General features: G+C 35.3%; 1 protein-coding gene across 2 annotated transcripts in view; it reads right to left on the bottom strand.

Moving 5' to 3' along the window:
- Nucleotides 1-3,014: 3,014 nt before the first annotated feature.
- The window catches only part of Hr39 (Nuclear hormone receptor FTZ-F1 beta), a 64,413-nt gene continuing 43,315 nt past the window's right edge, over nt 3,015-24,112 (bottom strand). The window contains exons 3-16 of one of the 2 annotated variants that reach the window (XM_085946510.1): nt 23,853-23,992; nt 21,603-22,034; nt 18,625-18,916; nt 16,280-16,433; nt 15,422-15,566; nt 12,045-12,307; nt 11,311-11,522; nt 9,493-9,632; nt 9,010-9,168; nt 8,312-8,569; nt 7,799-7,938; nt 7,559-7,674; nt 6,186-6,340; nt 3,015-4,905 (exon numbers count right to left, since the gene is read on the bottom strand). In XM_085946510.1, coding sequence (XP_085802636.1) covers nt 4,810-4,905; nt 6,186-6,340; nt 7,559-7,674; nt 7,799-7,938; nt 8,312-8,569; nt 9,010-9,168; nt 9,493-9,632; nt 11,311-11,522; nt 12,045-12,307; nt 15,422-15,566; nt 16,280-16,433; nt 18,625-18,916; nt 21,603-22,034; nt 23,853-23,992 — 2,702 coding nt within the window. In that variant the 3' untranslated portion in view covers nt 3,015-4,809. The remainder of the gene's footprint in view (nt 4,906-6,185; nt 6,341-7,558; nt 7,675-7,798; nt 7,939-8,311; nt 8,570-9,009; nt 9,169-9,492; nt 9,633-11,310; nt 11,523-12,044; nt 12,308-15,421; nt 15,567-16,279; nt 16,434-18,624; nt 18,917-21,602; nt 22,035-23,852; nt 23,993-24,112) is intronic. The other variant, XM_085946511.1, reaches the window with a different exon arrangement.

Genomic DNA, 24,112 nt, shown 5'->3' with positions numbered 1-24,112 from the left:
CGCTACGGGGGGCTGAGGCCCTTCTATGACTCTATTAGCCAAGTAGAGAGTACAAAAAGAGAGTGGAATATCAGACACATGATTATTGGATAGTTAATAACACTGAAATTATTGATAATCATTCAAATTAAATTCAGCAAACTCATTTGGTTCAATCAATTCAATGATAATAATCCTCAAATAGTATCATTCAAATTAAATTCAGCAAACTCATTTGGTTCAATCAATTCAATGATAATAATCCTCAAATAGTATCATCTATTTGACATGTATTTACAATATTATGAAAGAGATACATTGACTCTTAACAATGCTTGATGATAGCTGAGGAAACATATATTTAGAAATAGTGATACATAATAATGTGTAGTATGATATAATATTGGAAATTCATACAATCTTACGAGCCCCTTTACCTAAAGCTTTCTAACTATTTATGTAACTATGTAATTAAAAATGTCATGGATTTTCCATAAATGCAACAGAATAAACTGGTTTTTAATATTGAAACTTGATTAATACAATATGTATTGACATAAAGCATTATGTACTTATACACATTGCTATATGCCTGTATACAATAATAATTATTACAAGTTACGAAAGAATTAACTTTTTCAAAACGTGTTTGGGTTTGAATGACAAGGTATCAAATATTAATATAAAGTATTGATATAAAGCAATACTATGCGGATTGTCATTGTCAGTTACGATAGAATTATTCTTTTGTAATGTACAATATAATAAAAAAAAAATGATTAGCATACAGTTTCAGAGTAAAGGGACCAAACACGCAACACTTTCGCCGTGAACTGTTGTAATTAATAATAGACTACACTTAGGATTAGTGTACAATATACTTAAAATATAATATTTAACACTAATGCAGTCTAAAACACTGTGAACCAGGAATCCCATTTCATGGCTTAAATCTTGAAACGTTAATACTAAAAAGATTAATAACAAAAACTTCCAAGGCATTCCCAATTTCTTACAAGGAGTTTTTTTGGTGATTTCATGTAAAAAAAAACAATATCAAAAAGATTCACACCACTCATCTTTCTTTGGCGCAAGAAATTATGTTTTGAGTAACCAATTGAAACATTTTTAGTGTTGTTGCGATGCAGGATACACCCCTATTAGTGGGAGTAGGATTTTAACCCTTGAAATCATCTTCAATCTCAAGAATAGTATTTTTTCAATCCTATTTGATAAAAATATATTATTTTAACAAAAAATATGTATGTATATGAAATATTTTGCACACATTCTTGATTGATGATTTTGTTGACTTATATGTTTAATATCATGTAAGTTTGTCTGATCCCGTAATCTCGCGAAAACGAAAGAGATTAATATCGACTTATTATTTCAAGTTATGTATTAATTGCTTTCTTTGAATCACATTTTTCACTAATCCTGAAATTCAGGAAGTCTATGATTGTCAATCCTGGGATTTCGGGATTAAAATATCAAGCAGGATTCCGGGTTCATAAACCCTAGGTGGGAACGCGAGGGGATAAAATATTAATATATATATGACATCTTGCGAATACAATTTAATGTAATGAAGTTTTAAAAAACGTTTTCAACGTGTAAAATTTATTAATGGAAAAGTTTTTTCACTGTCAAGATAAATTAAATTAAATTTAATTCAAGCAACACCAAAGGTTAAATTGAATGGTTGTAATAACTCAATAAGTTTTGTCATACTACAGAGAGCTACGAATGTACTTGCCATACTTGCATGGAAGTTGCCCCTTAAAATGTGTGACTATAGCGGGCGGTCGAGTATTTTTGTAATTTTACTATTTGTTACATGGACAGGTTACATACTTATAATCAACAAGATTATTTGAATTTTGATTTAACAAATACAAACAGAATGCTGAATGATAAATACTCAATGCTTTTGGAATGCCTAGGAAGTCTATTCGATAATTGATTATAATATGTAGATAGTGAAAGCCTGTTGTAATAAATCCCACAAGTAAACCAAACATCAATATGATGCTAGCTTCAGAGTTAGGACAGTTTTATGATATTCTTATTATTACAGTTATAGAGATATTATTATGCAGTAGAAAATTATTGCAATAATGATTATTAGCCAATGAGGCAGATCACAAAATAATTCAATATGACAAGAGATATAAAAAAACAGCTTCAGTTTGAAACTATGGTATTGACCCGAAATAAAAGATGTTATATAAATTATAGAAGCAATGTCGATTTCAAGATTATTGTGGAGTCTTAGTGCAAAATGCTGGAAGAGTTTCAGCAGCTAGACAGGCTATGTACGCATCCGCTGAGGGCAAAAGAATATCTGGACGGCTGTAACTAAGATGGATGGACTGCGCCACACCGGATTTAACGATGTTCGACCAAAACATTTGGAAGGCGGTGTCAAAAATGATAATGATAACGTTTCAGTCATTTGGGAATCCGCCTTCACACTTGACCGTTTGTTTGGTGGCAGTTTTTGTATAACCCATAATTGATGTGAAAACATTATCTTTTCTGCAGTAGACTGAATTACATTGCCACGGGACACATCAATATAACAAGTTGCATGTGAAGTTATTGGTGTCAAAGTCGGTTATGAATCACCATTTCGATATAATCACAAAAAACCACCAAGCATTACTGCAAATAGAATATATTTTGTTACAAACGTATTAATAAATAATTAGAAAAGTCAATGAATGGCGAAATTAAATCCCCTAATACACATTAGAATTATTTTAAGAAAACCATTAAAGTTTATCAAATAAAATAAAAATGGCAGCTGATGAATATGACATGTCTCCGACTAAGCAACCAACATCCGATTTAATATTATTGAACTAGCAAAAGAAGCTAAATCTGATATTTTAATTCATTATTCATGATGGAGAAGTAGTAAGAACCAGAATCATAGAAAAATATTTAAAAAAGATATAATTGACTTTGAAACCAATGGCCTCATTGTGTCCATTTAATGTGAGAGTTTCTATATTTATTTGTGTTTTCTTGACGGCCAAGATAATTTTATTGTTTCAGAACGCGATTGTGGAAGTGGTAGGTCATTAAAAGACATTAGGAATAGTGTTTAATGTTGTAGATTCTCTATAATATTCGGGTCAATTAAAGCCAATATTTCAATGATTATATTTACAACGGGCCTTCACCTTAACGCAAGCCTAACAGCTAACTATATATGTATTAGATCTATTTTGCGTACGTCAACAAAAATACAGCTACCTTTTACCGTTGTTTCGTGAATTTATAAAATATAAAACATTTTCGATTTACAGCTAACACTAGGATCACTACACTAATTAATAATCACCGCCAAATCAACGGCGGCAATAATAAATTGCGAAATTGTAAAGAACGTACAAAAGGCAGTCTTCAATTTGACACGTTTGCGAAGTTCGCCCGCGCGTCCATTACAAAAATATTACGATGTGTCAACATTACCGGGCCGCGGAAGCGCTCGCGACACCGTACTTAAGATTAGTAATAATATATTAACTTATCTGATGTAGTTTTTTCTTTCTTAATAATATGGCATTTGTAAGAACAGATTAGCACCGACGAATCTCAACACCCCGACTGATCACAGAGAAGATTTCCTTTTCTCAGTCATCATCCATTATCTTTGCATTAGAAAAATATCATTATTTGTAAAGTATTATTACATACGCAGTATTATAAATAAGTTTTACCATTACGGAGTCGGGTCAAAAATCAGTCGTCCAGGAAGACTTATTAAATATTTTATTTTGACGATTATCTTCATTTTAGAATGATTTTACGAGCCTTATATTCACTGGTTTTCAAGATAATTTATTACATTGAGTGAAATAAGAATGAGTAAAAGGTCGTCCATAAATGATGCTGAATAATTTTGGGTATTTTTGACTCCCCCTGGGACCCACAGTCATATTTTGTTACAATTTTTTTTCCCCCCGTCTAAATTAAGTCACATTTATGAACTGATTTGTTAATAAATAGATTTCTTGAAAATGATCGATTTCAATATGTCATCATGGAATATTTTAGAGTTTAAATATATTTTTCAGTTTTGTGACATATTTTCTACTACCAACCCCTTTTTATCTGCTTCATCACAATTAATAGTCACATTATACAAGAACTCTACCCCTTATTATAACTCAACGTCATATATGGACGACCCCTAATATCTATACTGCAAATATTTTTAAGATATTCTTAAGAGTCTGACCACACTGTGGAACAAAATTTAGTGGCAACCGCATCGGCAAATTATCAGCTGCGGATTAGCAGAAATGAAGAAGTCCCGTCTGCTGCACTTCTCATAAGATAACGAGTTTTAAGGAATAGCCACAGTTTACATAATTTGCAAAAATGCAGCTTCTGCTGTCACACAGCAACATGCAACAATGGACAACGATGTTCTGTCCAGGAATAGTGCAGAGTTGTTAAAATTATTCTGTCTCTACAACTCCACAGTGTAGTCAAGCTCTTATAAGGAAAGAATTATATTATCGCAATATTAATCTGAAATTTACCATAAAAAAATAATATTCAAATATTTGAGCAATTTTACTATACTTAGCAGCACAGATGCAATCTAATAAATACATATGTTGATGAGTTTGGCTGATGAATTCAAGACTTTCAGCACAATATAATTTGAAAAACAATGATGATAATGAATGAGTATTGATAACCTTAGGTCCCATACGATGAAACAAATCGTGATTGTTTCGATGGTGATTGATAATGATGATGACAGTGGAAAATGATGATGATGATTGATGATGAAACGAGTGGAAGATGTCAGTGGTCTCCTCGGAGTAGTTCCATCAGCAGGTTGAAGCTGGGAGTCTCGCCGTCTTTCGATTTGCTTGTCGGGTTCAGCAACTCCTTGCCCACCTGAATACAAATAATACACTGTACACAAGGTGTAAACATACCAATATATGATGTAAGTAATTAGATTATATCCTAAATAACTTTGTAATGGTTCCAATAATAGCTGGACAGGTTTAGTGACTAGACGGCTCATATAATTTTCTATCCTGTATAAAAAATCTTCACCCAAGAGGTACATATAGTGTGTTGTAATTAAGCTTACTACATATAATTATTTATTGAATAAAAAGCATTTGATTTTGACCATTCATAAGATCGAAATATATTATAAAGTAGTACAATCAGACATTTTACAAGTTATTATTATGTACATAAACAACAGGGCTTCGAACCGGAACTGAACCGAAAACTGGAAATTTTGTCAGAACGAAAACCGGAACCGAATCGAAAAAAAAATATTAGTTTTTCTGGTTCGGTCCATGTTTAACGCGCGTTAACAATTACTACCCACTTCAGTTGTCGTAGGCGTATAAATTAATCACTCGGAGCTGAACCGAAAACCGGAAAAACTGTTATTTTTGTCGGAACGAAAACCGGAACTGATCCGGTATAATATATCGGTTTGGTTATATTATATTTGTTTACTTGAACCGGAAAGAAAACAAAAATAAATAACGGTTCAAAATCCTGATAAATAATGCATAATAAAGACAAATTTCAAATTCAAATTTTTTTGACAACCTCATTATTGATTGCACTGTCTGGCGATGACTGACATAGCAGTGATAAAAATGGTGACACCAATAAGAGGTTAATATGTATATACTCTTCATATAGTTTAAAATATAATAGATGGTGTTTTAGGGCTCACATTATCGGACTTCAAGACCCATCGTCAAACTAAGACAGTACCTAGTTATAATGAAAACCTATTTATTCTTTCACACTTTCTCTTCACATGACTCTTCCAATTGACTTCCAATCGCTTCATGTGACAATATTTAACTGATTGGTTGAATGATCATTAAGTAAATTAATATTTTTTTCCCTTCTTTCTACAATTCATTCAAGATCTCGGGTGTATGACAGGGTTTCCCTACCGATTTAAAATAAAAAGAAAAAGTTGTCAGCCATTAGCTCAACAAATTAGGAAACTGGATGCAAACCCACCATCCACGGCTTCAAGTGAATATTCTGCCACTCGTCCATCGGGCGCTCTTCCGTTTTGAATGTTTTGTATATTATGTCCATCCGAAGTAGACATTGAGGTTATGTAACATTCTATGGTGATTATCTTTTATCTATTCATTTATCAGTATAGTTAAATGACGTGAACATACCTGGCAAGTGCGTTGCAGTTCAGGTAGCCTGAGTAGAAGTTCTCCGAATTTGGCGGGCGTTTCAGGATAGTGGGCGAGCGTGTACGCTTGCAGAGCTTGCAATGCTTTCTCTTGAGACTCCCGCACTTTCTCCGGCTGCTTCAGCTCAGATATATCTGAAAATAACAATGCACTCAATCAGTCTTCGGTTATTGATTTATGGAATGGACGTTTACATTGGAATTTAGACTGATTTGAATCATCCATATACGAAAAACTATATGGACTATGTACAAAGCTCTTCTTAAAGCGTCTTCTTAAAGTGAGACTGGGTGTTCTCACTCGTTCACAGAGACGACGGAGGGGTTGAAGAGAGGAGCATGGAAGTCAGCGCTCAAAGTAGATTGGAATTTATAAATGTACTTGGAGAGCCAAGTGTCATCCGAAGGTGTAGACTGTAGAGCTATATTGTGATAATAATGACAGATATATTGTTGATGTTCAAAATTACTCTCAGTAAGAAATATACACAATAAATTCAATAGTAGAAATAAAATGAAGAAGAAGACTACCACTCCATAGAGTGAAAATTATATTAAACATTGTTTTACGAAGTATGGTTAGCAATTGGGTCATTTCTCTTCCTGAAACTGACACACTGAAAAAATAATATATAGTTTTTTAGCAGACGCGGGATCGAACTCGCACTCACGGCTTCTGAGACAGACATTCTATCAACTACAAACAGGTAAGGTACAGTAAAACCTTGTTAATACGAATTCCATGGGACCGAAAATCGAAAAAAAAATTGAATTAAGAAATGTATGGGGGAAAAATATTAAAATTTTGAATTTCATTAATTTTTGATTTTCATTAATTTCGTTTACGATTAAAGATGTGCCTACGAAATTTCCGAGTCCGTGTGTGTTAATTTCGTTTACGATTAAAGATGTGCCTACGAAATTTCCGAGTCCGTGTGTGTTAATGGGTCATAAAATGTCAGGATTATTTATATTACCTTCTTAAAATAAGTAATTTATGATGTTTTAAGAAAAATCTGTCACAATTTTTAATGACTGGCTCATGAAATAATGTGCTTTATTACGATTTATTGAATATTTTTCTATGCCAGGACTCTGAAATCATTTAGAATTACGAAATTTGAATTAAAGGTATGGTTTTATATGAAAATAATGTTCAAAGGACTCTTTTTTTGCGAAAATTTCGAATTACGGCGAATTTCAAATTATCTGTGTTCTTATTAACGAGATTTTACTGAATGTATGTAAATGTTTTTAAAAAAACTGTCAAAAGTCAGTTCTGTCTGATTTAAAATATATGTACATAATATAAGGCTTTGCAAGATAGTGAATCCTTTTTTTTATAAAACTGACCTGATGTGAGAAGGACTATAACTTTCATGGCGACATATTCATATCTGTCCACCCGTAACCGTCTCAAGTGATCCGTGAAGTGAAGCATCCTCTCTATGCAGGGCGTCAATCCCAATCTGCAAAATTTAAGTAATAATGAACACTGTAATAAGCTTTCATTTTATAATACATAATAATTTGGTGTTAATTATAATAATAATTTGGTATTAAATTTGATGAATAAATGAAACAGTTACTGACTTGCCACTCTGTTCGAGAGTGATGCCACGGCTGCCACCGCCAACTCTGACTTCACCCGGAGTGCCAACACCTCGATAGCAACATGACAGAACCAAAAGTTCACACCAACTGTTTATCAGGAGACAGATCTGATCGTCAATCTGAAACAAAAACAAACTATGTATATACCTTTACCTCATCTGCCTACTCCAAACCATATTAGATAAAAAAATATTCTTCTATCAATAAAGTATCTAAAGTTATGTATGACTTAATGGTATAATTTTAGATATTCTATAGATTGAAGAATATTTCCTATCTAATATCTATTATGATTTGCTTCAGGCAAGGTTTACCTTTTGACCAACACCATTTGTAATTTGTATTTAGTTCAATTACAACAAATAAGCATGACTGACAAATTTTAGTGTGCACTATTTACCCTTTGCCACTAAAGTATAACCAGTTTTTGTAAATAAACCCCGCATATAAGAGCATTAAACAGATTAAAAATAACATTGAAATACAACTAACCGATATGTTTTTGAAGAGGGGTAAACTTTTGCACCACTTGACGATCTTATACAGTCGATGATCAGCAATATTGCACAGGTTAGCCAGGAAGTCGGGACTTGAATCCGCAGATACTCCCGCAGCTTTCAGGAGAGGATTGTTCATCATCGACGCCGCTGATGATGCACTCTGACTTCCGCCGCCCAGTGCTTGGCCCTTGTTCATTTTGGTCAGCTCTGATTCGTTGTACTGCCAGAGGTGTTCCACATCCATTATTTCCTGCAAATAAGACAATAAATCACTCGTAACTGTAAAATAATTTTACACAAAGATACTATGCAGCTGTTTGTTGTAATTTAGTGATTACTACATATTAAAGTGATCTACCATAATGGTAAGACAACGTCGATGTATCAAGGTTGGTTGGTACCTTTCGTTACATATTACTTTCATTCAAAATTACAAAAGATGGTCGCCAATATTAACGAAATTTGAAATAATACTCCAGTCATAGTTATATTGCTAAGAAATTTTGGCATGATTAGTGGTTGCATCGATAGTAAGTAAAACACACCGCACAGGTTGCAATGGTTGTCGATTCAAGTCTCATTCAGTGGAAATACAATGATTTTTTAATTCTAATATAAATTTTTCCGAGGATTCCAAAGTATGTGTTAATTGGATAATAAAATAAATATGTTATTAAATAAATATGTCACCTGGAGCAGTGGCGGTACGGCCATGTTGTTGGAATGGACAGAGTGCGGTCCGGGTTCACTCTTAACTCCCAGTGACATTCCGTGTGAACTTCCTCCCAAGGATGCCGTGTGAAGATCGTGTTGAGAATGATAGGACAGATGTGATGATGGTCCATTTACCTGATGGAAAATAAAAATAAAGATGCAAGAAAAATATTGTAAAGATAAATGTTACCTCTGTTATATGGGTTTTTGATGTAAGTGACATGATTCTGTACATGTTACATAAGTCAAATGATAATTTAGGAGGATGGTTTTGATTTTAGTTTTATTACATGATTATGTTGTTTGAAACTAGTGACAGGAATAACATCCTGAGGCGTCCTATAACCGTGACAACGGTAACAAAATTTCTCAGTTCTGTTTGTGATTCTTAAAATTTAATAAAGAGATCTTATAAAATTATATATATTATGTATATTTATATATTGTACAGTGACTTACGGATGTGAGACTGGAGGCATGCCTGAGAGGACCAGAACTTAATCCGGCTCCAAGAAGTGAACTGGTGGATGCCGCTCCACTCAAACTGTATGAGCATTGATAAGTCGATCGGCCACCGCGTGTTCTGTCTTCTCTTATTGCTAGAATATAAAAGATAATATTAATTGTTAATTCTTAACCCGGCCGCCGCGTCAGTTTCAATATGAAAGGGGCTCTCTCTGCGGTACCATTTTTCTAAATGCTATGCTTCGCTATATTATGATAAATACGGCAATTAAAAATAGCTGGTATTACTGTTATCATGCCTAGATACATAAGGTTCGAAGTGCCACACTAAAAAATAGAATCGATTGTTGAATTTAGCTGTGAATACTTGAATAAAATCGTCCATAGTCCCTTGTACCGATAAAATACGCAGCCATGTTTGTGACGTAAAAACGCGTCATTGAGATTGTGCGCCTATGAAAAGAAATAAATCACTGACACTAATTTTATTTTAGTCATGTTAGAAACACTTAAAAATGCCGTTAAAAATATTGAAAATAATAGCTTTTATTGTGTCGCATATTATTACAAGTTTTATGGGTCGCGTAAAGTTGAGTCCACAGTGGTTGAAATATGGTAATAATTCCTTATGTTCTTTTTTTAGTGTAATTTGGATTTTTACTAGATTAAACTTTTCAGTTTTATTGAGCATTGTGTTATGTTAGTGATTGTCGTTTTATGTTTTATAAAAAAAACAATATTTATTTTGTAAAATCTGCTGCGTGCTTGTAAAAGTGCTATAAAAACATTTATTGCGTGAGGTTTTAAAATTTTATAAACATTAAATTGCATACAAAGATAATATGTAATATAGTTGAAGAGTCAATATTCCATGATTTACATTTTATATTATGTTGTATACCCGTGTGTTTTTTTTTATACTTACGTTTATTTATACGTTTTATATATTCCTTCATAGTAGTTCGTAATTTATTGGTAAAACTCGCAATCGTCCTAACTAAAATATAATAATATATTATATTTTTTCATTCCGTGTGGACGTATCTTTACGACATATTTACGACTTTCAATAATGAGCTCGATTTATGACTTTCAAACAATTGGGGTGACACATGACGACATGACCATGAGTAATAAAAATAAATGACATAATCCAGAACACAAGTTCAAGTACATATTTATAAATATTACGACGACACAGGTTCGGTTTTTTGGTTGTATTTTATTCCCGCAAACATGGTGTTGTAAAGATCGCGGTGAATATTCAACTTGACACGATAAATCACTCGGCGCACACTCAACTCGAATGAAAATATTTTGTATACCTAGTGCGCAGGCGCTGAAAAATACCGCGTAGATTTGAACTGATGCAATCATACCGGCGAATCTCAATAGATCGAGAGGGTTCGAAAGATCGATGTTTATGAAATTAAAACAACATATTTTTGACAAAGTTAAATAGGTGGAAGTAGGCGGATGGATCGGGCTATTTTTTAATAAAATTCTCAATGCCGCATGAAAAATATTTCTTGCGTTATCCACAGGTCAAGGTTTGCGTATCTGACTGCTATACGGTCGCCCATGTGTTACGTACTAGCTGTATCCTACTGGAATACGGTCGCCGGGAAAGGGTTAAAGGTTTAAATAACTGTAAAAAAACATAACATGTCAATGTATGATTAGTAGTAAGTAAATAGGAAGTATTGAAATGTCTGGTAGCTTATTCTAGCAACGATATTTATAGATGCACGTAGTAGACATAGTTAGTAGTTGTTAGAAATTAAATGTTTTCAAATGGGATAATACAATTACCTTCTAATTTCATCCCGCAATGCAAACACTTATCGAATCGGCACGCGGGACATTTTTTTCTAGTGGCAACAGTGACGAGACAGTTGGCGCCTCTCAAGCAGACATAGTTCTTTCGATTCTGCACAGTTCTCTTGAAGAAACCTTTGCATGATTCGCAAGAGAAGATTCCGTAATGAAAGCCGGATATCTTGTCTCCACATATCGGGCATGGACTGAAATAATCAAGAAAGTTACAGATTGAAGAGGAAAGGTATAAGGTCAACATTATTATTAAAATGTGACAATCTTCTGTACTCTTTCCAATAGATATGTACTTCTACTTTTTGAAGGCAAAAGTTTTAAAGAATTACGAGGAATACGTATAAATTTAAAATGTATTGATTGGAATCATTATAAATCATACATAATCTTTTAGCTATGTTCGCATAGATTTGATGCGTACATAGTTTTTGACATCTCATAAAGCAATTGAGTCCAGTCATCTGTCAACCCATTGGAATTAGGCAGTATACAGCCAATGACATGTTTGCTCATTGGTATGGAGCGGTATGCAGCTAATAAGGTTTTATATACCTAGTCAAAACAAAAAATGGCCTCTGTACAAGTTTTAGAACATATCTAAAATCTCTCAGACTGGAATACATAAATGTAGTTAATTCTACAACATTTAATATACCTAATGTAAGTTAAACCTCTAAACAATCCAAATGAAAAAAAAATCCAGAAATATTCACCTATTAATTAACTGTTGTCTACTGACTCCCTGATGATGATGAACTCTATCTTCAGCTCCTTCGGGATCTGGACTACCAGCCTCCGTTCCACCTCCTCCAGGGTCTATCACTCCCAGACCTCCACAGCTACTGCCGGATGTCACGCCGCCTTCTTGTGTGCAGACTGATGACACGGATGATAGATGGTGTGGACGAGATGTGGCGAATGCACCATGCTCAGAACGGAACAGGGCGGCTGCATGGGCGGGGATTGGATGACGACCCTGAAAGATGATATTATGTATTTACTGATCAAAAAGATAACATAACCGCTGAAACATTATTTCAAGATACACAGCTGGACGAAATCCGAGAAACTGAATTGGTTTGTAATAATAGTTAAATAAAATTATAATATAGTTACAGTAAAAAGTCAAAATCCATGAGTCCATGGCTAGGCTAAAAATAATTTAAGTAGGTAGATAGTATTATATCTGTCATCATATAATTCATGGGTCGCCAACCTTTTCAACAGCTGAGCCAAATCCTAAAAATGAGATTTCCTACCGGGCCACACAACCGATTTTTTTTATTGTACAAAACAAAAAAGAAATATATATCTAATATATAAAAATTAATATTTGTGTGTTTGTTTGTTCGTATTTAATGCGCAGCCATACCGTTCATCCGATTGCGATAAAACTTTGTAAACTTATTGCTTGCACTTGCGGGAAGAGTATAGGCTATACTAATATATAAAAATGAATGTCTGTCTGTCTGTATGTCTGTGTGTCTGTCCCTTATGCGTTCCTATACCATTCATCCGATTGCAATGAAATTTTGGTAAGTGGTTGTATGCACACCCATAAAGGTTTCTGAATTAGAAAAATCATCATCTTCTTCTTCTTCTTCATTATATTTTCTTTTATTCGTATGGTTCCTATACCATTCATCCGATTGCAATGAAATTTTGGTAAGTGGTTGTATGCACACCCATGAAGGTTTCTGAATTAGAAAAATCATCATCCTCTTCTTCTTCTTCATTCTATCGTCTTTTATTCGTATGGTCCCTATACCATTCATCCGATTGCAATGAAACCTTCGTCAGTTGTTGTGGTAACACCCGCAATGGTTTTTGAATTAATACAACCATCTTCTTCTTCTTCTTCTATTCTATATTCTTCTATTCGTATGCGTTCCTATTCCATTCATCCGATTGCAATAAAATTTTCGTCAGTAATTGTGCCAACACCCGCGAAGGTTTCTGAATTAGCACAACCATCTTCTTCTTCTTCATTTTATTTTCTTTTATTCGTATGGTCCCTATACCATTCATCCGATTGCGATGAAACCTTCGTCAGTTGTTGTGGTAACACCCGCAATGGTTTTTGAATTAGTACAACTATCTTCTTCTTCTTCTATTCTATATTCTTCTATTCGTATTCGTTTCTATTCTATTCATCCGATTGCAATAAAATTTTCATCAGTAATTGTGCCAACACCCGCGAAGGTTTCTGAATTAGTACAACCATCTTCTTCTTCTATTCTATCTTCTATTTGTATGCGTTCCTATACCATTCATCCGATTGCAATGAAATTTTGATCAAGTGTTGTGCTCACGCCGCAAAGGTTTCTGAATTGTTACAACTATTTTCTTTTTCTTCTATTCTATCTTCTTCTATTTGTATGCGTTCTTATACCATTCATCCGATTGCAATGAAATTTTGACCAGTTGTTGTGAGCACGCCCGCAAAGAGTTCTGAATTGATACAAACATTTTCTTCTTCTTTTTCTTCTATTCTATCTTCTTCTATTCGTATGAGTTCTTATACCATTCATCCAATTGCGATGAAATTTTGACCAGTTGTTGTGCGCAAGCCCGCGAAGGTTTCTAAATTAGTACAAACATCTTCTTCTTCTTCTATTCATATGCGTTCCTATACCATTCATCCAATTGCAATGAAACTTTGGCGAGTTGTTGTGCGCACGCCTGCGAAGGTTTCTGAATTAGTACAACCATCATCTTATTCTTCTATTCGAATGCGTTCTTATGCCATTCATCCGATTGTGATGAAATTTTGACCAGTTGTTGTGCGCACGCCCGCAAAGGTTTCTGAATTAGTACAACCATCTTTTTCTTCTTCTATTTGTATGCGTTCTTATGCCATTCATCCGATTGTGATGAAATTTTGACCAGTTGTTGTGCGCACGCCCGCAAAGGTTTTTGAATTAGTACAACCATCTTCTTCTTCTTCTATTCGTATGCGTTCCTATACCATTAATCCGATTGCAATGAAACTTTGGTGAGTTGTCATGCGCATGCCCACGAAGATTTCAGAATTAGAAAATCATCTTCTTCTACTATTCGTATGCGTTCCTATACCATTCATCCGATTGCGATGAAACTTTTGTCAGTTGTGTGCGCACACCTGCGAAGGTTTCTAAATTATTATTATATAACATACAAAGTTTGTTGTTTGTTTGTTCCATCCAATTTTGATTTTTTTTTTACTACATATTAATAACATTAATAACGTTTTCATATTTTGGATTCGATTTTAATTTAGTGTTCCTATGTTTGACCTTTACTCCTATTAGAATTATTTTCATATTGCCATATTGTATTACACAGATATTTTAATATTAAAAAAATAATTTCCTCTTATTATTTTTCAAATATCTAAGATAAATATAACCACGAAGCGACCCTGTGCGAAGCCGGGTACTTCAGCTAGTTATATATAATAATAAAATAAAACAAAAATGAGAATCAAACATAATAATTAGTATAATATATAAATTAGTATTAGTATTATAACCAATAAAAAAAATCTGCATGAATCGAACCTGCATCTCTCGGGTATCGAGCCTTCCGCGCATAGACCACTATGCTAAAGCTGTCATACTAATTACGACAAATTTTAACTATTGGCTCTTATAATACTCTCTGAAGCGCTTTCCAAATTGAGCTAAGATTGGCTACGACTTTTGTATTTTAAATCAAAGTAGGTATTACTTTAATTACTAGCTGACGTCATGTGGTCTATGCGCGGCGGGCGCGATACCCGAGAGATGCAGATTCGATTCCCTACTTTATTCAGAAAAAAATTTTCTATTGGTTATAATACAGTGTTTTCAGAATTATGTATGTTAAATACTTAGAATCATTCTTAAATCTTGTGAATTATTCGTTGAATAAAAAAAAGTTTATTCCTTTTTGTTAATATCGTATCAAGTTTCATCGATGTCGAGGATTGAGGTCAGTGTGGACTCCCCCTTTTTATAGACAATGAAAAACGCCTACCTATTTAAAAAGCAATCAAATAATTAGCATTTATGTAACAATTAAATTCTATGAAATTTCATACATATCATTAATGTTATAACGGTAATATTACCTGAACGGGTGAATGGGTGGGGCTGAATTCGGAACTGTAGGAGTAACACGACGAGTGAGATGCGTCGCTGTTGTTTCGAGACAGAGACGGGGTGTACGGGGCGTGACGAGTGGCACCGGGACTTGCTGATGGACTACTATATACGCTACAACAAAATTTTACACATTAAATACTATGTACACACAATAGTCGCTTTTTAAATAAACTGTTTAGTGCCTATGGTTTTATAATAAAGTTGATCTTATTTGTATGATTATGCTACGTTCTCACATACCGATTTTTGTCATTCAACTATCCCACATATTGATTTAGTTGAATTGATAGTCATAATCACGTTTGATGTGCCGATGCGAATCACCTTGGATACTCCAGGCAACTTACTAAACAATCTGTTGACTCGAATGATGATACACTATTGAATCAACAATAGTATAATGGATCTCAATTTCATTCAATTCAACTTCCAAGTTGATCAACTTTGTTGAAATATTATGGTTCCCACTTATCAATTGCTTTTCTACATACATTTAGATGTTTGAAATTGCCACATGAGAACGCGGCATTCGTTGCCAAATGTTATAGATGGTTTGTTGATGGTAGACCACATTGTGAATTTAGGGTTTGAATTCTGTTTCTGCACACTATCAAACTACAGTAAGTTGTTTTCAGACCATCAGAGATCATCAATTCATGTTTGTTCATCAAGACTGGTACTTTTTTCCCTCATTGTTGGGTATTATCACCTATGTCTCGTCCTTCCTATAGTCTGTATTCCTGTTAGCAGTCGGGAAAGCAAACAAATGGCATTTTATACATTCTAACAAGTTTACCTAATTATGGTAATCGGCAAAACATTACCTGTGTGTGTAAATGGAATGTATGGCTGAGTCTGTGCTGGGGTTGGACATGATCTTGTGATGTCGGTTGAGAAGTGGGGAGTTGCTGGGCGTGCTGTGAAGAGAGTAGCCGCCCAACAGCTTGTCTACCATCAGAGGAACTTCAGGTTTGATTTCTGCGAACAGTTCACTTATTAATTTCACACATTTGAGAACTCTTATATTTTATGTAGTCCTATATTGTCAACATAAACTAATTAAATTTAGAAAAGACTATGACGTCTACTATACTAAAAATAATCACAGTGCATATTTTATTATTGGAATGTTTTATGGAAACTTGATATTTTTATATTATTTCTAAAACTTTTTGCTAGACGTTTTAAAATATCGTTCTACAGAAGAATGCAACGCATCTTCCAGTTTGATAATCACCAAAATGATGAGGTGCTGAAAGAAATGAAAAAGGAATGTGTAAACAAAACTCGAATACTTGACGAATTAACGAAAATACTACGTTGTTAAATATGTCAAAGCCCATTGAACACGGCAAGCAAAAGAGGCACGCGCTATTTTATTTTATCCGCTTCTGGACGCGTTGTCGATAGACAGGCGCCTCCATTATTTTAATAACAAAAAGTTATTGTTTAGTTGCTGGGTATGCGATATATTGCTAGTAGAATTACGTCATCGTGAATATGAATTACGAGCCGCCGAGAAATAAAATAATAATTTTATTGCTTTGTTATGAGAGGCGATGAAAATAATAATTATTTTGTGCTTCTCGTGCCTCTTATTACATAGGTGAAGGGTAATGCGCGGGTGGGAGGAGTGTCATTTCGGTTGTATTTACGCTTCACGGGCCTACTTCGCAGTGATCGCCCCGATCCGATGCTTTTGGTGGGCTTTATGCCTAATACGTAGATCGATCGCACCATGGATTCATAGAAATTAAGTTGTGAAAATGTAAACATTGTGTACATTCAGTCGTAATGAAATATGATTGATTTCATTGAGATTTTGAATGGGAAACATTAAACATTTCTATTTTTTTCCCTTAACTAGCTTATCTGTCAGTCATTTTCAAATTAACCATGAGTAAGCTAGCGTGACCTCGTTGTATCACTTAATTTGTATAACATCACTGCCACAGGAGTGAGGGAAAGAGAAGATGCGAATCCCCGCGTTTTAAACTGAGGCATAGTTTCCTGCCTTCGCACAGTAGGCTTTTTGCGTATTAGAAGACTAGTTTGACGATGAATTCAATGAGTGCCCGAAAGAAGATCAAAACTTATAGTTTTCATAAAGTTAACACTTTCCCAAGTTGAAGAATGGCGAGAGAGTTACGTAGATTACTGCCAGTTTTGATAGTGGATAGTAGATCACAGACTACTTGAAGTTGCACATGACTGCTAACCGCGTTGGCCGCGCGGCTTAAACATCGGCCTATAGCGTCCAGGGTCCCAGGTCCGAATCATGGGTCTGACAAGTATACATATGGTTTTTCAATTTGTGTATGAATATGAGTATGGACCTAATAGGTTGAGCAAGTGCCTGACATCCATTTCTCGTAAAAACAATACCTATCTGTTAATACAAAGCTCCACTCTGTGGAGGCCCAGATGATCCTATTGGGATCGGACATGGCCGAATAATAATAATAATAATAATAATAATAATGAAATTGTGCAGGTTATACAGCACAGGTAAATTCAAAGACTATATAGTGGAAAAAGTGGCTGGGAAACCACTCTTCGTGACACAAAAATCTTACTTGGTAGCCGTTGAAAAGGTGAAGATATCCAGCATGATATTAGACTAATGAGGAAAGGCATAAAGTAGAAGAAGAAAAGATACAGTAAAAATTTCCATCCAAACTATGAGACTAAGACGCAGTCAGTATACATTGTATCAATCGAATTTATTCAGAGAGATCTTATATAATATAGGTATGGAATCATAATAATATGTGTCGCTAGATTTCAAAATCAGCCAAGTCCACCTTTAGGTATTTTTGACTTTTTTGTGAATTGCTGAAGAACTACTACTTTCTACCATTTCTGCATTATCGGAATGTGGAACTTATTAATTTTAAATATTCTGTACTCGAAATAATATAAACTCTCACCCTTGTGACTGTGTACTTGAGAAAACAAAAAGCTGTTTTTCTCATATTCATCTATTATGGACTTGGCTGATTTTGAAATATAGCGACACATGTCAATAGTAAAAAAATAAATAAGTAAAACATTTTGTTCAAAAGGAAAAAGACAAAATAAAATGTCCCCACTTCGATAATAAAAGAGAACTCATGATTTTATTCGACTAAAACCAGATGTAAAGCGTAATATTACAAATCTCTCTAACCTGGCAAGATAGTCTGTCCTTGTTGATTTGGTGCTTGCTGCATGTTGTTTATCTGTTCTCTCTTGCATGCGTACGCATGCGCTTCCGACGCCATCTTATTACTAAGAGACGTCGGAATAATGTTGACAGGGATGTTCTTGATGGTCTGTTCTAACGTGGTGGCGGGGGAGACTGCTGATTGAGGAGATTGGTCGGCGGGTAGTGAAGGAGGGCAGGCTGATGATGATTTCTGTTGCGATTGGGGGGAGGATGGGCAGCGGACATCGGGAATCTCTCCGGATAACACAGATACCTGTAACAAATTCAACATGGTAAGGTATCCTATGTTGCTGATAGTATATTATGTAAGCTTAGACAATGTCCAGATGGCGCGTGTCCCACTGCGCCCGCGCTTTACGCTTGAGTACAAAAAATGTGCACCGTCCAGATAGCGCATTACATTTGGCAGTGAACAAGCTAGGTGATGTAATTCATTTTTGAATCAGCATAAAAAACAAACGCGAGTGTTGGGAAAAAGCCCAACAACTCAATTGTGTTACTCGGTTTCTATGAAATTTTGTATTTCACGATAAATTTCAATAATGTATTCTCGGCCCTTTACAAGCTAGCTGACGTAATTTATTTTGGAGTAGCCATAAAAACTGTCGCGCTCGGGTACGATACGGTCATAATTCATTTTGGAATGGTAAAAACGGTGTGATGTCGAGAGTCTTGCATTCGGTTGCGCTTGTCGCGTGAGAGTTCTCACTCCGCGAGTGCTTGTAGATGGTTCAATTAGGTCACTTGTACCTGGAGAACGCGCTAGTCAAATCGCGCCATATTGACAAGGCCTTAGCGATAAAATTGATTCCAAAACCTTCTTTTAGATAACGATGAATTACACCGAAATAGAATGTGTAAAAAACATATCTATAGTTAAATTTTTCTTACAATATAGATGAGATTTTTAAAACTCACTTAAGACTTGCGATAGGTACAGTATTGGATACTGTTAAAACACATCAGGAATGTGACCAGGGATACTGTGGCTTTGGGGCTCATGTATATGTTTAAAATGTAATAAAGATAATTACAATATTACTAGCTGACCAGGCAACGTTGTTCTGCCATATAAATTATTTCTAGTGAATATTTTGGTTATTAAATAAAAAGTAACGAATGTATCGTAAGTGTGTGGGGATGGGATCTATGACAGAAAGAGGAATAGAGCACTGTAGACGATGACCGCCGATAAAAACAAAAAAACATCAACCATTCATTTTCTCAATTCAAAATGAGTAATGATGTTCATAATGAATGAATTACCTGTGACAGGATCTCGTTGTTTAATGTTTATGCAATATCCGTCTTGTCCCTTCCAGAAAATTAGCGGATATTGGAGAGCGTCGTATGAACGGTGTGTGTCAGCGATGAACTCCAGATTATTGTTTCTTCTTCGAATCACGATTTCTCGCGTCGATGTGCGGTCGCCAACCATGATTCCAGCAATGTCGTCAACAACAGTCGCATTGAATCAACGTACGTGCTCTCCAGCTGGTGTTTTATCAGGATTGATGACAGCGTGATTGTCACTTTGCAATTCGTGCATGTGTGCTTTGAATAATTTCAGTAATTCATTGTGCTCATTCAACAGGGCGTCCAGTTCGCCGACGATGCGCCTGGCATTAGGCGAATTGAGGCTATTGTAGCCGCAACGTGCATCCACATGATTGATGTCCTCACCGCGCCCATGAAGTAGATTTGTAAAAATGTATGTGGTTCGTTTGGCATTAGCAGCAATGAGTCTACTTTGTGGTATACTTGACCTTTGATTTTGAACGTAGAATGGAATTGTTGACCATTTGCCGCAGTATTGTGAACTATTTCTGTTGCTCCGGACGAAGTCATTTGGAAGCATGAATTGAATGTGCGAATTGACTTCAGGAACAGGTTTGTATCTGGAACCGTGCCAATGAGCAAGCTGTTCAATGGTTCTGGTGGTATCTCAATTTCTGGTAGTTGCACTTTTCCTGATGCGCAACACATCCCGGCTGACTCATGTTTGAATTTGAGCGCATGACAATGGGGACATTCTTTGTCCATAGCACCAATCAGCACTTTCGGATGAGCGGAATATTCAATATCTGGCTCGTACTCGAATGCGAGACGAAGGAACGAAGCGGATGTAAATGTTCGATGTACTTGTTGGCGTTGTCGGTCATTTGCTCTGCGTGTGTTAACTACGAACCGGCGCGCTTGGCTCCGTTCCAATTGTCGTTGTTGATTTCGTTCAGCTCGTGCCTCTTGTGATTGAGATGCACGCAATTGCGACATGCTTACACGCACGTTTTTGTTATCTTGTTGGATTTGTTCGTCTGTTCTTTCTACTCTACTATTTCGCATGTTTGTTGCTTTATTCGTTCGACGGCCCAAATGGCCCCCCTTGCGTCTTGCTGGCATTGTGCACTATAATACACGCACATAAAAATAGATAAATTAAAATAAATCGTACAAAATTTTGCACGCACTGCGTTGTGATTTGCCGAATGAAATGTCAAAATGACGCGACGCTTCTCTTGAATTCTTCTCGGACGAAGTGCCATCTGTCATTCAACAACATAAATAATTTCGTTCTGTTTGAAATACGAACGACGGTTAAATTTGTTCATACAAAAATAATAAAATCGCGATTATAAAATGGGAGGATGGGGGTAGGAAAGTGAAAATTTGGGGTTATAGGTATGCCAAATAATAAAAAAAATACAAAAAAAAAATTGTCAAAAAAATAAAAGAAAAATTTTCTGGATAGAGATACCCTAATCACCTAGCGGTATGAAATATACTTGTTGACCTATTCTCATACCTAACAAATATACATAAAAAAAATCATAAAAATCGGTCGAGCCATTTCGGAGGAGTTCGACCACAAACATCGTGACACGAGATTTTTATATATATAGAGATTAATACTAAGAAAACACTTCACAAAAAATCCTTACCCGATTCATACTATGACTTCTCTGATGATGCTGTAGGTGATGATGTCTCATGGCATTGTCTTGTCTACCAATCGCAAGTTGATTATGATGATGATTCAAAAAGTTGTGCGTGACGTCCAGAGGCTCTTCCTTTGGCCTGAATTCCTCTTTCAACCGAAAATCTTCTGATATTCTACCGGGAGCACCGTGTATCGGTTCGTTACACATTTGCTGTAAATGCAATTGCTGCATTTGCTGCTGGTTGGATGCTTGGCTTTGCTGTATAGGTTCCACGGGCATTTCAGAGTCAGATAGTTCTCCCTCCCAGGACATAGGTCTCTCGCGTTCCAGGGTCAAGGCTTCGGGGATTTGGTCAGATTGCATGTTCATTTCACTTGTGGCAGACGCATGGGAGCTAGATGATGGACGTTTTTTCTTTGTACGCATGTTGACCTGAAACACGGTTGTAAATAATTATTCACTGTTTTTGCACATCTGTCTTGAATAACGAGTCCTGCATTTTTTGAAGGTTTGATTCCATTGGAAAAAAAACTGGAAGGGGTTACATTATGTGGTTCGTACCCATCGAATTTAAATTCAGAACCGTTAAAAAAAAAAAAAATCCAGAATGAGTAAATTTAGCATGCATTCTTTTTAATTATCCTACGTATACGTATGTATGTTGGTCGGTGGTAGTTTTTTTTTTAATTTTTTCAAATCTATCCTCATCTCTGAATGGGTAATAACCAAAGATATTAAATGGTGGTTAGAAAGGGAACATACCATCATTTACGTATGAACACATACGAAGCAGTATGAAACGGAAAGACAGTTGGTATTACTGGAAGCTATCAATATGCCACCAGCTTCGCAATCACATACATCATCTCGTATAGCAAACATGGCAGATGTTTTGTGTCAATTCTCCAAAAAGGTTTGATTTCATATGATATTCAAAGTCAGAGCCATGGTCTCTTGCAATGCGATAGGATGCAAAACCAAGGGAAATGAAAATGCTGGCATATCTTTTCACAGATATTTATAATAATAAATAATAATATTACACCTTTCTCTCTTTCCCGTTTAGTGACAAATGAATGTTGTAGTAAAGTAAACAAAGATTATTATTATAGAGAAAATACGCTTATCAGAAATTGGTTGAAAGTTGGAGTATTGATAAAAAAAATACTCAGCAGGACATTTTTATGTCTGAGTCAGTGTTGCCATCTTTTTCTATGCTGATTATAGTACAAAGGCGTAAAAATTATAGTATTTCTGTAAAAAATATAGTACAGGAACATTTTTCGGCTTAAATCCTTTAAAATTATAGTATTTTGGCATATTTGGCGTAAAATTATAGTATTTTACATTTTTTGCAGAATCAAAATTATAGTATTGTACTATGTACAGCTGGCAACACTGGTATGAGTGCGGTCCATTTGCGGCAAAGTGTACCTAATTTCATTACGATGGCATTTGCCCTATAAAAAGTGCTTCAGACTGACATTTGTGTGCTCTCTCTGTGGGCACCGTCCAATCTCTCAGCTAACAACTAAATAAAAGATCTATCATACGTAAATATTTTAGAGGGGTTCTCAAAGTTCTCAAAACTGTGATATAAGACAAGTCACTCACACGTACAAACTCAAAGCGACCACAACTCGCCAACTTTATCTAAATTAACCTATTAATCCACACAGAGTTGACTAAACATTGTTGGCTGTAAAAAAAAACTTGCAGGATTGTGGCATTCGGCTATAGTTCTGGCACCGAATTGTCACCAAATCAAGTTCATAGAAACCGGGCATGTGCATATCGCTTTCAGCTACATAATAATACAGTTTCTGCATTTGCCACCTCCAGCCTGTCAAATCAGACAGCATGACAATGCCAATGGCTGGCAAGCATAATAATATCTTTTTGTACGAGGTGTTGAGAAATATCCTTTCAACAATAGAAACACTGTGTATCACTATATTATCTCTAATAAATGAGACTAACCCAATATTTTCAGCTATTTCTTCTGTCAATGCAAAATCACTGTTACTTCGCCTGATTATAATATATTTTTGTGCAATGATGTTTCGACTCAATGGAGTATATCGCACCTGTGTATGCAAACAGAAAAGCAACTAGTTCCAATTAAATCAGGGATGTGTTGAATGTCTGTGTGAAATAGGTATAAGAGTTTTGGTTTCAGTTCCCAATTAATTATGCAGTTTACAGGGTTCCTTCCAGCTTTTATCATAATACAGTGGATATGTAGAATACCTGGTAGTGATGCTGCATGAAGTCGATGTTGGAGACTTCGGCATCGTTAGAGTCGTCATCATCCATGGCCACCAGAGGCCTCCGCTGTTCTTCCGATGGCACGCTGATGCGCACGCCATTCGAACTGTACGAGAACTGACCTGAAAACATTACAAACAAATTTTGATTGACATGACAATGATTCCTAAAATGTTATTAGTTTTTAATCAACATATACTAGGTACTTAAAATTTTTTTTTTGTTCAAGATTGAATACAAGA

This window comes from Rhyacophila brunnea, unplaced genomic scaffold (genome assembly GCF_057557595.1).
Source record: "Rhyacophila brunnea isolate RB1 unplaced genomic scaffold, BYU_Rbru_1.0 scaffold_2, whole genome shotgun sequence".
NCBI classification, from domain to species: Eukaryota; Metazoa; Arthropoda; class Insecta; order Trichoptera; family Rhyacophilidae; genus Rhyacophila; species Rhyacophila brunnea.
The sequence above is the reverse complement of the archived record's forward strand: the minus strand, read 5'-3'. Positions and strand labels throughout refer to the sequence as shown.